Here is a 14,901-nt window from a genome sequence, read left to right as displayed (position 1 = left end):
TAGATTGAAAACACTTGAGTTTTACTTCATTACTTTACCAGACACAAACATGCCAGAGTTTTATTTTGAGTATCTCCTATCAATCCATCAATAAGTCATGCAGTTTCTTACACTGTGATCCCTGCCTTGCTAGTGTTATGGCTAGTGTTATGTGTAAAACCTGTCATAGTTGCCAATTTGGGGTGCATTTCAGCCTGTGCTGAGACTCCATGTCTGAAGAAGAAACACTTTGAAGGGTAGCAAATAATGGCTCCTTGTTATTAGAACGTCTTGAGGCATTAGTCAAATTTTTTCCCATTTTATATTCCAGCAATTCCACAGAGAATATGGAAGTCAGGGAACTAACACATAAGAGAAAAAAAACATAGAGGCAAACTCAAAAAACATTTATAAAAAATAAAAGACACCTTCAATTTTTGGCAGATTTCTATATTCAATATCATATGATCATCAGTTATAAGAGTTAAGAGCAATTGAAGATGAAGTAAATATAAATGTTTATGGTACTAAACTTTAACCTTGGAAAATGCATCATTTAAAACTTATGCTTTTACCACATATGAAGCTGACACCATTTTTACCTGTGTAAGTAATAATATCTGTGTTTTTTTCAGGTTTCTTTTTATTTTTAAAGCTCTAACACAGAAGATTTCATATTGGTTTCATGTATATTCAAGAACAGGAAAACATACAGAGAATATTTGTAAATAGTACATAGTAGATTTGTGGTAATACCAGACAATGATATCCTAAATTCCACATTGGTTTTTAATCTAAGGTGCTAAAATTGAATGAGTTTATTTCTTTTCTTTTCTTGGTTTTGTGCTAATCCTGGGACTTAAATTTAGGGACTGGATATTGTTCCTGAGCTTTATTTGCACATTTGAGCCACAGCTCCACTTCTGGCTTTTTTGGGAGGTTTAATTAGAAATAAGAATCTCACAGACCTTCATAAACTTTCCTACCTGAGCTAGCTTTGAACCATGATCTTCAGATTTCGGCCTCCTGAGTTCCTAGTATTACAAGTGTGAGCTACCAGTGCCTAGCTATAAATTTATTTCTTGAGGAACTTATTGAGGCATGCTGATTCATGCTGAAGGAGATGATTGGATTCATTACCTATAATCCATCTGCCACTGAAGAGTGGAGACAGAGACCCTCATGTTCTACAACCAAATAGATTCTCACAGGCACCAAGCTGGGCTAAAGTGCTCAAAGCACCTCCTCTCTAGCAGCTCACCTTTAAAGGAAGAAAAATCACTTGCCCTAGTAACGAATTTCTAAAAGCATTCTCAATGAGTCAATCAAGATCAAGATATCCTTGGTTCAGGAAATAGAAAATACATGTATGAAAAAAATCACATGTTCAAGTAAGTTTGGAAAGCAGAGGCTAAAACCTAGGGTTATTATATATTTTTTAACTAGAGAATTTTTACAGCTCTTGCTCCACTAATAGAAATTGTAAGGAGGGGCATGGGACATGCAATCCTTTACAACATAGTTGAAGATAAGAAGTGTTTATCCCCTTCAGGGATGAACAAAACACTTGGAAGAGATCAGGAGCTGGGCCATTTATTCAGAAGCATCAAATAAAAGTGGCACCACGATTACATGAGTATCGTTGCTGTGAGTAATACTTGGGAACATAGATTTCCAGAGTACAGCTCTCATCGTCCGACTCAGCCCATCAGCAGCTCAGGTCTCGGTAATGAGTACATTCTAGGGGAGTCTTCGTGCTCCCAGTAGTTACAAGTCCGGATCCGTGTTAGTCATGGTGCTGTGCTCCTCTTAGCAATCGGCCTGCATTCGGAGCACTCTCTTCAGGCTGGTTTTCACTTCTGAGTTCCGGAGACTGTAGATGAGCGGGTTGAGCATGGGGTTGAGAAGGCTGTGGAACAGCAGGAGGTATTTCTTCTGCTCCTGAGGTTTGCCGGACCTGGGTCCCACGTACATGATCATGGCCGTGCCATAGAACAGCCCCACCACGCAGAGGTGGGAGGAGCAGGTGGAGAAGGCCTTCCTGCGGCCTTCCCGGGACTGGATCCTCAGGATGGCTGCGAGGATGCAGCTGTAGGAGGCCACGATGGAGGAGAACGGCCCCACCAGCACGAACGCCGCCCCGGCCAGGACCAGGGTCTCATTGGTGCGGGTGTCGGCACAGGCGAGTTTGAGGACAGCCATGATTTCACAGAAAAAGTGGTTGATTTTCTGGAACCTGCAGAAGGGTAGTGGTAGAAGGAACCCTAAATGAACCAAGGAGAGAAGGACGCCGACGGTCCAGGAAGCCGCGGCCAGGCCGGTGCACACTCTCCAGCTCATGAGCGCGCAGTAGCGCAGCGGGCAGCAGATGGCCACGTAGCGGTCGTAGGACATGGCCACCAGCAGGAGACACTCTATGATAGCGAAGGTCAGGAAGAGAAAGGTCTGGATCATGCATCCAGCAAACGAGATGGGCTTGGCGGGATGCAGGAGGTTCACCAGCATCTGGGGCACCGTGTTGCAGGCGTAGGCCATGTCCACGATGGCCAGGTGGGAGAGGAAGAAGTACATGGGGGTGTGCAGTCTGGGGTCCAGACAGATGAGCCTCAGGATGACGCCATTGCCCAGCAGGGTGAAAACGTAGAACAGGGAGAAGAGGCCAAGGAGGACCAAGTGCATCCTTGGGCCGCCTGGAAATCCCAGCAGGATGAACTCTGTAATCTCTGTCATGTTGCTTTCCATATCCCTGTGACCGAGGAAATTGAATTAATTCATTAGTGTGGTCTAGGCGAAGTGTTTAAGCACACCTTTTTGATCCTCCCCCCTTTTTTTAGGATAGTAAAGTGATAAGAGAGAGTTGTGGTGAATTCTTGTGTCGCTTAATGAGTATTTAAATGTTATTTGAAAACCCTAAAGGAAATGATGTGCATATATTTAATATACAATTTGTACAGTGTATATACTTATGTACATATAAGAATGTATATATATTTACATGCACATAAATGCTACATATCTGTGTTTCTTTCATGATGTTTTCAATATTTTAATGGAATCAGTAATCTTAAAATAAATGTATTATCTCATTTAATGTACTACATAATTTTGTTTTAATTCAGTGAACTAAATCAGATTTTTTTCAAATGAATCCTGCTTTTCTTCATGTATATTATTCAGGTAGTTCCCCTTCTTTTCCAGAAACAATGAACTCTAGCAGATACACCAAGGTTTCAAAACTCCATCAACTTTAATTTGAATTGGAAGGTTTCATGAAAGGCAGAGTATGCTTAGGTTAATGGAGCATTGGAGAAATGTATTTTGGGTCCTCTCCCCGTTCCCCTGTGTGTCTGCCCACACTTCCCACCTCTCCATAAACAACCAGTGCCTCACAAAACCTCTTCTTAAGCCTGAAGACTCAATTTTATCTTGGAGTCTTCTTATTTACTCTTTAAGTGTCACAATGAATATTTAGAAGAGAATGTATCTGAATGACTGAACAGATGTGTAACAGATGTGTTTTCATGTGCTACGTACACACAAAAACAGAGTGAATATCATTGACATACTGTACAGAATACAGGCATTGTCTCTTGCAGGTGACTGACAATAGCTTGTCTTCTCTAAAGACATTGAACTAAATCATTCTCCTAACTCTATACTGTTGGTACAAAAATAATGTATCCTTCTTGCTTTGTATTTATTCCTGCCTTTTACATAAATTCAAGTTGTCTGGGAGATAGTAGGCATGAACAATAGTCCTCAGTTTAAGTGGTCATAAAATTAAAAGTTCAAGGCTGCTAAAAAATATCAAAATTCTTCTTCCACCATTTCAATGATAAGTGGCATTACTCAAATTGATGAAATATAAAATAACATGCAAATATTATTGATTTTCTAAATTTATAATACCAGTATTTTTAGGGTATAGATGTCAGTGATTATACTCTGAGCTTTTACTCATTGTTCAGACTCTTGAGGCATTATGAGATTATGTATAATAAGTAAATGAGTAATAAAAATCATTTCTACACTTATACAACACTTTAAATCTTTTTTTAAAGTAAAATACATGTTCTCCCAGTGCCAGGAAATCATTTACACACACACACACACACACACACACACACACACACACACACACACCCCTTACTCTTCACCTTCAAAATTCCATCAATCAGAAATGACCATTAAAATGCTGATTATAAGAATACAATATTTGACTAATCTTCTATTGATAAACATTCATGTATTTTACTTAGACCATCCTATTATTTCAAATGGCCAGTGGGCAGAACTGGAGTATTAAGAGAGAAGACATGCTCTTTCGCATGATATTAAAGTGTACTAGTAAAGCAAACAAGCAGTGACAATGACACCAAATGATATTTGGCCAGAACTTACAATTAGGAAACCCGGGTATCTAGAGGTGACTGTTGCACATGGATACCGGTGAACCTTCATGCAGAAAAGACAAACATTTCTATCACATGGCTGAATGCACTGATGGTGCTGGAAACCTTACTGCTGGTCTCAGAATGGCCAATGACAAATTCAAGTTGTCTTTTGGAAGGGCAGTCTTTATTAACTTATCCTTCCCCAAATGTCACGAGAGCCTTGTGCTACACATGAGAAAACAACCAGAATGGTTTCTATAGAGACAAGAAGAACTCAATTCCCATTCTTCTTCTACCCCACAGAGAGTTGCATCTGTTTCTGAGGAAGCCATATAGTTAGATGTTCAGATGTTAAGGCAATAAAAGGTAATACCTTTATGACTAAAAGGACATAAATCTAAAAACTCATACTCTAGGATTACCATGCCTTTATAGATACCTCAATATGTAAATTTGTTATACGTTCATAATTAATTTTGTTCGTCCTGGGACTTGAACTCAGGGCCTGAGCACTGTTCCTAAGCTTTGGCACTCAAGGCTAGTGCTCTACCATGCTGAACCACAGAGCCACTTCCAGTTTTCTAGGGGTTGATTGGAGATAAGAGTCTCATGGACTTACCTATCTAGCCTGGCTTCAGACTATGGTCTTCAGATCTCAGCTACCTGAGTAGCTAGAATTACAGACATGAGCCAGTCCTGGGACTTGAACTAAGGGCCTGGGCACTGTCCCTGAGCTTCTTTTCCTCAAAGCTAGCCACAGAGCCATTTCTGGCTTTTTCTGTGTATGTGGTACTGAGGACTCGAACCCAGGGCTTCATGCATGCAGGGCAAGCACTCTACCACTAAGCCACATTCCCAGCCTTAGTAATTTTTTTTGTTTTTTTTTTTTTCCCTTCTCAAACATTTAGGAAACACTTGGGAGGTAGGAAGAATTATATTTGGTTATTGTTTGACAGTGAAATAAAATCTAGACACAACTGCCTTCAGCCATAGTTCTTTCAGTATAGTCTATTTTCCTAAGTACTCCAAAGTCAGTAATGGAACAAACTTGAATATTAAGGCCTAAGCCATTAGATCACTTTAAATGGACCTTCCTTCCATCTTGAGCACAGATCTGCAGATGTTTGGGCCCTCTTGTTTGGGAGGTGGAAGCTTTGGGGGCATCTATCTGAGTAGGAAAAGAATGGATGAAGGCCAAGGACTGTGTGAGCCTTACTGTTAAGTACTTGCCTTCTTTGATCATGTATTACTTGGCTCTCAGGGGAAAGACAGAACCCTGGAGATGCAAAGGGCCTGCACCTGTTCTCTCAACTCTCAGGAATGGTAATGAATCTATGTGTTCTTTCAGAGAAGGCTTACACTGTTATTATACGGTGTACGTAAAGAACAGCACTCTCCTTTTGCAAGGTGTGGTCAACAAACAGCTCCTTAAGCCCTCAAGTCATAGGTAAATGATTTTTGAGAAGTACATTTTGGGAACAATGAATCTCTTGGCAATGTTCTGTCATTTCTGTTGAAGCTGGTGTGATGTGAAGCCAGAAACCAACCATAAACAAGATGTCTTGATAGCCTCTGTATAGGGCCATTAAAATGGCCAATGTCATGCAGCTAGAAAATGCAAATCCATACATTGAATCTATACATCTATACATATATATATATGTAATCATAATAAATCATCGCTTTACTCAGAGCGAGTGAAATGGATTGGTGACCATCATCATGCCACCAGTGGAATTATTGCTTTCCTTGGAGAAAGATATTAACGACGCAGCTTGGTCTCTGCTAATGAGCGGACAGACACTCTGCAGCGCAGAGCAGCAGAGCCAAGCAGCCTTATGGACAAGCAGCCAATGTCACTGGGCTCTTGAAAATCTTTCATTTCTGTTGCCATGGATACTGTATTGGTTGCCCACTATGCAGTGACTGGATTGGCTTAGCAGCGAGACTGGCTTAACATCCTGTATTGTGTTGTATAGAATCTCTTCTGCAGTAATATCTGGTTGGCAATAATATGGGCTACACAGATCCTTCTTTCGTTGTATTCCTGCCATGTATCTGGTTCATGCTTCCTTCCACTAACCCAGAACAGGGTCTAGGCCCAGAATCCATTTGACAATTTCCAGGAGTCCATGCTCACGCTCACCTCAGGCTACCTTCTCTTTACAAATAGTGAGTAAGTTAAAAACCAGCTGTGATCACCTTCAAGTTCCAAATAATTGATCAAAATATGTACCAATATATCCAGCTCAATCTTCCTTGCACCAAAGATCTTAACGTGAGACCTGAAACTTTGAAACTAGTACAGAAATATAGGAAAAACTATGGAAGATGTACGCCTAGTAATTATTTTCTGGATAGAATTCCAATTGCCCAAGAAATAAAAATGGAAAACTAAAAACGGAACTACCCATGACCCTGACATACCATCCTGGGCTATATGAAGACAATATCAGTATCTAAAGTAAACACCTACAGATCTGTGACTGTTGGAGCTCTCTTCACAGTAGGCAAACTATCGAATCAACTAATGTGTTCAACAATCAATGACTGGACACACATTTATGCACAATATTAGTCAGCATTAAAGAAAAATGTATCTATGTCATCTTCTGGGAAATGAATGGAACTGGAGATCATCATGTTGAGTGAGATAAACCAAATTCAAAAGTGCTTGCTCATTTTGAAAGTCTAAACCTAAAATGATGATGGTGATGGTAATGGGGAAGAAGTGGAAAAGGCTGCTTCTATCTAGGAAGGGCTCAACCAGTAGAAAGTGAGAGAGAGACATAGGAGGGATACTGATGAGTACAGAGTATAAAAAATCCTCCATACAGATCAATATACATATACGTTCATCATACCAAAAGCTATTTGGGGAGAAGGAAGAAGAGGAACAGAATATGGTAGAGGGAGTGGATTTGTTTACAATGCACTATGTGGATGGATGGAAAGACCACAGCAAAACCTCTTCATGTTACAAATGAGAGCACATGCAAAATTAAAATAATAGAGATTAATTTGCTATGTTGTGTCTACTTTGTGCAAATGTAGTGCCTTCTGAGATCCTTCCATCCACCCGTTTCTAAATACTTGATAAGCAATTACACCTGAGCCATATTCCAGACCAAGATTCACCTGTTTGTAGCAGTAGTTTCTATTTTTAAATGCTAGTTAATAGTCAATAAAAATATCGCACCATTTATTTATTCTATTGTCCATGGGCATTTGTGTCATTTCCAAGTTTGTCTGCTGTGAATGGGGCTTAGTGTACATGCAAGGCAAGCGCTCTACCACTGAGCCACTTTCCCAGCCCCAGTGTACATTCTTTTTACACACATTTACCATGATATACATCAAGTATGGCATGACGAAATCATAGAATAAGTACATATGTGATTTTTAGCTAATATTGACAAGTGGCTTCCAACGAAATGGTACAAATTTAAACTTCTACCAACATTAATAGTATTACATTTTATGATTTTCAGTCCAAGTCTCTATCTCCTCCCCACCCCCCACACTTACTGAATTGTCTGAGTCTTTTTGTTATAATTTAGTCCTTTTACATAGTTGGGCAAAGTGGTTACATGGTTACAGTTTAACGTGTTAGTTTATGAATACAGTACATCTGGATTGGTGTCATCCTTTTCATCATTCTCTCTCATCTCTCCCAACCTTACCCTTCCATTCTTCTAGTTCCATTTTCACATATATATACTGAATATTTTCACTTTATTCCCCCTCCTTCCACTCTGGTCATTTGCCCTCCTCCCCTTGACCTCTTCACACACCCCTCAAGTATCAGCTTCTGGTATTCATTTTGTTAGATTATAAATTAGTGTTCAAAGGAGTTATACCATGGGAATACTCTACTGCACATGTCATAGCCAAAATATGGCAACAGCTGGTTGCCCTTCAATGGATAAATGGATCCAGAAAATATATACACAATGGGATTTAACTTATCCAATTGGGAGAATGATGTTGCATCATTTGCAAAGAAATGGATGGACCTGGAAAAATTATGTTAAGTAACTTGGACCAAAAGAGGCGAAGGGCACATGTTCTCTCTTATGTGTGGAAGTTGGATATAATTTATAAATCTATATGTAAGCATGTACAGGGTCACATTCATGTGTACACAGGCACATTAACTGAAGCATGCGGTGTGGTACTTGGGAAGTCCACCTAGCAGGCTAGGTTCATCAGCAGCCTATAAGTGTTCCTCATAAAGACAGTACGCTGAGCTGTGCTGAAATACATTCTGAATAGACGCATCATCTCTCAGATGGTAGCATGCATAGACATTCTTAAGTTAAATAAATAAAGTCCAACTTTGACTTCCTGCTAAAGGAAACTTAACCTAACAAAAGGGCATGAAAGTAACTCTCTTCACTGAGCTTCCTGGGTTTGGGATGGATGAGGTACACCATTACCCATCTCTCCCTCCTGGTCTCTTCTAGGCATCTTTTCTTTCCTCTGTGCTTTGCCAAGCTCCTGTTATTTCCTGTCTGATCTGCCAAGCATGCTAGTTTTGTCCACTCATAAACAAGAAAACAACTATTTTCAGCTTAGCTTAGTACTTGGCAGAACTGCTTTTTTGTGTGTGTATTGACCTTTAGTCTGCAAAGTTGCTGAATTAATTCATTCTGATTTTTGCAGATTTTACTAAAAAACACAATATTAAATATAATTAATATGATATAATAATATAATTAATATGATATAACAAATATAATATTATAATAATGACAATAATACTATGATATGTAATTGGCTAATATAACAATATAATGATAATATAATAATATAAAATCTCTATATAGGAGCATGATGGGTTTTTTTGTTTTTTTTTTAATTTAATTTAATTTTATTTGTGAACATACTGTACAGAGGGGTTACAATTACATGGGCAGGATAATGCGTACATTTCTTACCAAGCATTGCAGCCTCCTCCTTTGTTTACCCTTCACCTCCCTTAGGAACATGATGTTTTATAGCACAATTTTATTGACTATTTTCTGAACTGGACTATTTTTCTTCTTCTTTATTGCTCCTGAAATTCCACTACAATGTGACATAGAAAAGGCAAGAGAGGATTTGATTTAAACATATTTGCTTTGTTGTTGTTTTTTGTTTTGTTGTTCATTTAGTATTGTTAGTATTGTTATTTAGTATTGTTAGTATTGTTATTTTTTGTTTTCTTGTTATTTAGTATTGCGGTTGTTTTGTTGTTTATTTAGTATTGTTTTAGTATTGTTGTTTTGTTTGTTTTGTTGTTTATTTAGTAATGTTATTTAGTATTGCTGTTGTTTGCAATTGTTGTTGTTATTTAGTATTGTTGTTATTGTTTAGTATTGGTTTTGGCGGTATTAGGGCTTGAATGCAAAGTTTCCTGCTCCCTCAGCTTGCTTGCTTGTTTGGTGCTCTGCCACTGGAGCCATGCCTCAAGCTCTGCTTTTTGCTGGTTGAAGACAGAGACTGGCAAATGATTCTGTCCAGGCAGGCTTCAATCTGAGATCCTCTGGATCTCAGCTTCCTGAGCAGTAAGCTACCAGAGGCTGGTCTGTTCCTTTATCATGTGGGAAAAAGCATCCAGTCTTTAATAACCAAGTATAGTTTTACCTGAGATTTTCTTAACAGTGCTTTCCATTGAAACATTTAACTGTTTCCAATTCGTTGAATGTGTGTGTGGATGGAGGTGAGTAGTTATCATGAAAAGGTATTGGAAATGTCAAAATCTTTCATTATCTGGGATGAAAAGTTATGGTCCTTCTTTTTTTTTTTTCTTTTTGTCATTCCTGGAGACTGAACTGAGGGCCTGGACACTGTCCCTGAGTTGTTTTTTCTTTTTTTTTTTTTTTTGTCAGTCATAGGGCTTGAACTCCGGGCCTGGGTGTTGTCCCTGAGCTCTTTAACTCAAAGCTAGCGCTCTACTACTTGAGCCACAGCACCACTTCTGGTTTTTCTACTTAAGTGGTACTGAGAAATCAAACCCAGGGCTTCATGAATGCAAGGCAAGCACTCTACTATTAAGACACATTCCCAGTCCAAATTATGCTCTTTTATTCTCCTTCAATAGTCTGACTTGCATTCTAAGTGTCAAAACTATCCTTTACTTTTAGGATAAATCTGGTTTGGTCGTGGTGGTTGATTCTTCCTTTGCTGGTTGGATTTCGATTCTGATATTTGTAAAGGATTGTTGGATTTACATGTGTAAGGATGTTGGTCTATGGTGTTTATTTCCAATGGTGTATTTGATATCAGTGATACCTTCTAGAATGAGCCGAGAGGTATTCTGTTCTAATTGTTTTTTTAAAGAAATTGTTGCAAAGTAATAGTGCTACTTTTTCTTTAAAAAATTTACTTTTAATAATCTAAAATTTTTACCACTATAAAACTGTGGTTCATAGTGTATTTTATAAGTTGTAAATTTATTGACTATTATAAATCTGTTGCGATTGTTTACTTATGAGAGATTTGGTAGATTGTGTCTTTCTAGCAATTTGTTCTTTGTCTAAGTTTCTCATTGTTAACACACAATTAGAATTCTCAGCATTCCCTTCCAATTCTTTTCTTATACATCAGATGGATGAGTATGAATGTTCCTTTACAACTCTTAGTATCTTCAGAACTTGGACTTTTTCAGCTGTTCATTTAGCTAAAAATTTTCAATTTTGATGATCCTTCCTAAGGAAAAAAAACTTGGCTTTGTTGATTTTATTGTGCTGTTATTTCCACATTTATTTGTAGCCATATGAATTTATATATTCCATATATTCTATTTGCTTTGGCCTTAGCAAGCTTTTCTTTAAATGGCTTTTAAAGGCTTAATTAGTTTTCCTTTAACTTGAAACAAAAATGCTAAGAAATAGGTGCAAACAAGCAGGTGAAGCTAATTCCACCCTCTCCCACTCTCTGAATAGGAGTGACTCTCATTACTGGAATTTAATCTGGAACCTGGGTTCAGTGGAGAGAGTCGACAGAAGCTAGTGAAAATTAAAATGTATATTCCTCCTCTATTTTCCGAGCTAGGATTTGAGCAATTACTATTCTTATACCAAGCTTCTAATGGAGGAACATTCCCAGGCTTTTGCTTCAGCAAGCCATGTCTGAAGAGAACAGTCCTGTTTGTTCCTCTGTTCTTCTACCTGCTGCCTATTTGGGCTTCTTCTGCAAGGCTCTGTGAAAGGCTTCCTTCACCTGGGCATTCCTCAGGCTGTAGATGAGGGGGTTGAGCATTGGATTAAATAGACTGTGAAACAGTGACAGCATTTTCTCCTGCTCCTCTCGTTGGCTCGACTCTGGGACCATATAAACCAGCATGGCTATCCCAAAGAAAAGCCCAACCACACACAGGTGGGAGGAACAGGTGGAGAAGGCCTTCATACGGCCTTGCTTCGACTGCATCTTTAAAATGGCCCAGAGGATGTGTGTGTAGGACACAAGCATTAAACAAAGGGGACCGACTAAAACAAAAACAGAGGCAGCTAAGAGGACCACTTGGTTGACCTGGGTGTCAGCACAGGCCAGTTTGAGGACTGCCAAGATTTCACAGAAGAGGTGATTCACGTTGTGGGGCCCACAGAAAGGTAGCCTCAGGAGAAGAAATGAATGTGCCACCGAGAGGATAAACCCACATGCCCAGGAAGCGACAGCCAGCCCGGTGCACAGCCTCCAGCTCATGATAACAGTGTAATGGAGGGGATGGCAAATGGCCACAAACCTGTCATAGGACATGGCTGCCAAAATCAGGCACTCCGTAGCAGCAAAAGCCAAATACAAGAATGACTGCACTGCGCACGGAATGAAAGAGATGGTTCTTCTGTGGTTGATAAGGTTTCCCAGCATCTTGGGGACATTATTGGAAGCATAGGACACGTCGAGGACGGCCAGGTGGGAGAGGAAGAAGTACATGGGGGTGTGCAGTCTGGGGTCCAGACAGATGAGCCCCAGGATGACGCCATTTGCCAGAAGGCTGAAGATATACAACAAGGAGAAGATCCAGAAGAGGAGCACCTCCATCCCTGCACTGAGCTGCAGTCCCACCAGGATGAACTCTGTGACCCGTGAGTGGTTGCCTCCCATCCCTCAGTGGCCGTCTGTCAATGAAGGAGGCATGACAGAATCATCCGAGCTAGAGGACCAAAGAAACTGGATTTATTCTTCTCAAAGTACGCTCAGAGAAAGGCGATTTGCTTGTTCTTTCAGACAGCTTCCCAGTTCTATCAATCCCTTTTCAACACTTTATCTTGAAATACATCTAGATATATAGAAAACCGTCAACAACAATGGGGAAAAAATAAACATCTACCTATATTCAGGTAAGTTTAGATTTCTTTTTTGTTCATCTTATACTTTCTCCTTACTGTACATACTTAATTTTTGAACCATTGGAAATTACAGGGTAGCTATGTACCCCCATTTACCTATACATTTTTAATTTTTCACCAATTAAAAAATATTCACTTACCTATTCGTACTAGGTCAGTATGCTTAATGTTTACATATTTCTTTTTTTTTTTTTTGGTCCGGTCGTGGGGCCTGAACTCTGGGCCTGGGCGCTGTCCCTCAGCTCTTCAGCTCAAGGCTAGCGCTCTACCACTTGAGCCACAGCAACACTTCTGGCTTTTTTCTTTTTGCTTATGTGGTGCTGAGGAATCGAACCCAGGGCCTCTGGCTTGCAAGGCAAGCACTCTACCACTGAGCCACCTTCCCAGCCCATGTTTACATATTTCTAATGTCCAATTTTCCCATCTCCACCCCAAAAGGATCTGATCCAATCTGTCACATATCATTTGTACTTAGTCTCTTGCATCTGGAAAAGTTTGCTCCACCTTATTTGAGCCTTTTCACACCTTGACATTTTTGGGGGGAGGGTCAGTCATAGAGCTTGAACTCTGGGCCTGGGCTCAAGCAAGCCTGTATTGACTTGGAAAATATATGTATCTTTCAAAAATTCTGGAGTTATATCACAGTGTGTGTATCCTCTGGCCTCATGCCTGGGCCTGTCAGAGGTTTGTAGTAGAGTCGCAGATCTCTTCAATGGACAGGTTTTCTTGCCTGTGTACAAGCAGTTCCTATAAAGAGAAAGGTTGCATTTTACTTGAGGCTCTCTAGCCTCCATTGGATAGACTATTGGATAGGCAGAGTCTTCTCTAGTAAATCAGAGGGACTCATAAAAGTAGCGTCTTTGGGTACCTGTTACATGCACATGCTTGGTCAATATAACCCTGAAAAGAAGTTTTATATCCTCATGGAGATACAGGGAATCCTCAGGATAAGATCAAAGATGAGGCGGCATTGATGCTAGATGTCAGTTAGTTAGTAGAGATGGCATTTATTTATAGGCAGGGGCTGCCTCTCATCAGATAACAAATACTATCATACCTTATACTTCTTTATGTCTCATAAAAAGTAGTCTAGTTTTTAGATAAAACAGACACCCCAAATCTATTCATTAATAGATTATCGGTGGTGACCGATAATTTTTTCAGTTGAAGATTAGTGGTGCATATATAATATATTCCTAACAACTGATCAATACATTCTTTCTACTTTTAAAAAGTCTCCTATTAAAAACAATGTTTTCAATGAATTACTTTAAATAGACATAACAACATGGATTTTATTATATCAGTAATTAAATAGCCACATTTAAATGTATTGTTACCTATAGTGAATCAAATGATGACTTTACAATCGGAATCTCCTCATCTATGAATGTTGCCTTACTTAGATAAAGAGTCTTTTCAGATGCAATTATCTTGAGATAATCTTCAGTGTCACGAATGGGCCTAAATTCCAATGCAAAGTGTCCTCTTGACATGAAGACAGAAGGAAGAACTGAGCTACAGAAGGTACACAGAGCCTGAGGAGCCATCATGGAAATCAGAATGTGAAGATCACCAGAAGACAGAGGAGAGAGACATGTTCCAAGAGACCTGAAGCATGAACTCCTCACTCCAGACTTCTAGAGGACTCCACAGCTGTCAAGAAATGTACTTCTATTGTTTTAAGCTAAAACATTTCTGAAAGTTTTTCCACAGGAGCTATAGAAAACTTAAACGGTATCTCCTACCTGCTTTGAACCGATGCTTTGGATCTCTAAGTATGAAGATACCAGGTGTGTAATGAAGACACAAGACTTACAACATTTTACACTCACAGGACTCTAAATCCATGGAGAGGGGTAAGTTATGAGAGAGTGTTTCTTTGAGAATACTGTTTCCTCAGAGCAGAGATGAAATCACAGACTACTTTTGCTAAATGTACTGCATTTGGGAAGTTTTCTAGATAAGTGAACATAAATTATTTTTGCTACAGTTACAGAGCATTTTCACAGTGTACCAAGGGCAAAATTATAACATCAGTATTATACATTTTAGTTAGACATTATTGGACAAAGTAAGTAATATTAACTTTTAATATCACTTAATATTAAATTAAATGAGTTACATTTAATTTCTGAGTAAAATGCATGATATTATTATTATTGAAGGCAAATCAGTTTATCACTACCCAG

General features: G+C 39.2%; 2 protein-coding genes across 2 annotated transcripts; both read right to left on the bottom strand.

Moving 5' to 3' along the window:
* Positions 1 to 1,788: 1,788 nt before the first annotated feature.
* On the bottom strand, positions 1,789 to 2,721 carry LOC122105842 (olfactory receptor 13). Its single transcript, XM_042677098.1, has one exon. The coding sequence runs from the start codon at positions 2,719 to 2,721 to the stop codon at positions 1,789 to 1,791; it is 933 nt and encodes a 310-aa protein (XP_042533032.1).
* Positions 2,722 to 11,534: 8,813 nt separating this feature from the next.
* LOC122105841 (olfactory receptor 2A2-like) lies at positions 11,535 to 12,464 on the bottom strand. The gene has a single exon (XM_042677096.1). It carries the CDS (start codon positions 12,462 to 12,464, stop codon positions 11,535 to 11,537), a length of 930 nt encoding a protein of 309 aa, XP_042533030.1.
* Positions 12,465 to 14,901: the final 2,437 nt, after the last annotated feature.

Source organism: Dipodomys spectabilis, unplaced genomic scaffold, assembly GCF_019054845.1.
Source record: "Dipodomys spectabilis isolate Male_0828 unplaced genomic scaffold, ASM1905484v1 ptg000034l, whole genome shotgun sequence".
NCBI lineage: Eukaryota > Metazoa > Chordata > Mammalia > Rodentia > Heteromyidae > Dipodomys > Dipodomys spectabilis.
The sequence above is the reverse complement of the archived record's forward strand: the minus strand, read 5'-3'. Positions and strand labels throughout refer to the sequence as shown.

Excerpts from the sequence above, each read along its gene's own strand:
- LOC122105842 (XM_042677098.1), bottom strand. The coding sequence starts at position 2,721 with ATGGAAAGCAACATGACAGAGATTACAGAGTTCATCCTGCTGGGATTT.
- LOC122105841 (XM_042677096.1), bottom strand. The coding sequence starts at position 12,464 with ATGGGAGGCAACCACTCACGGGTCACAGAGTTCATCCTGGTGGGACTG.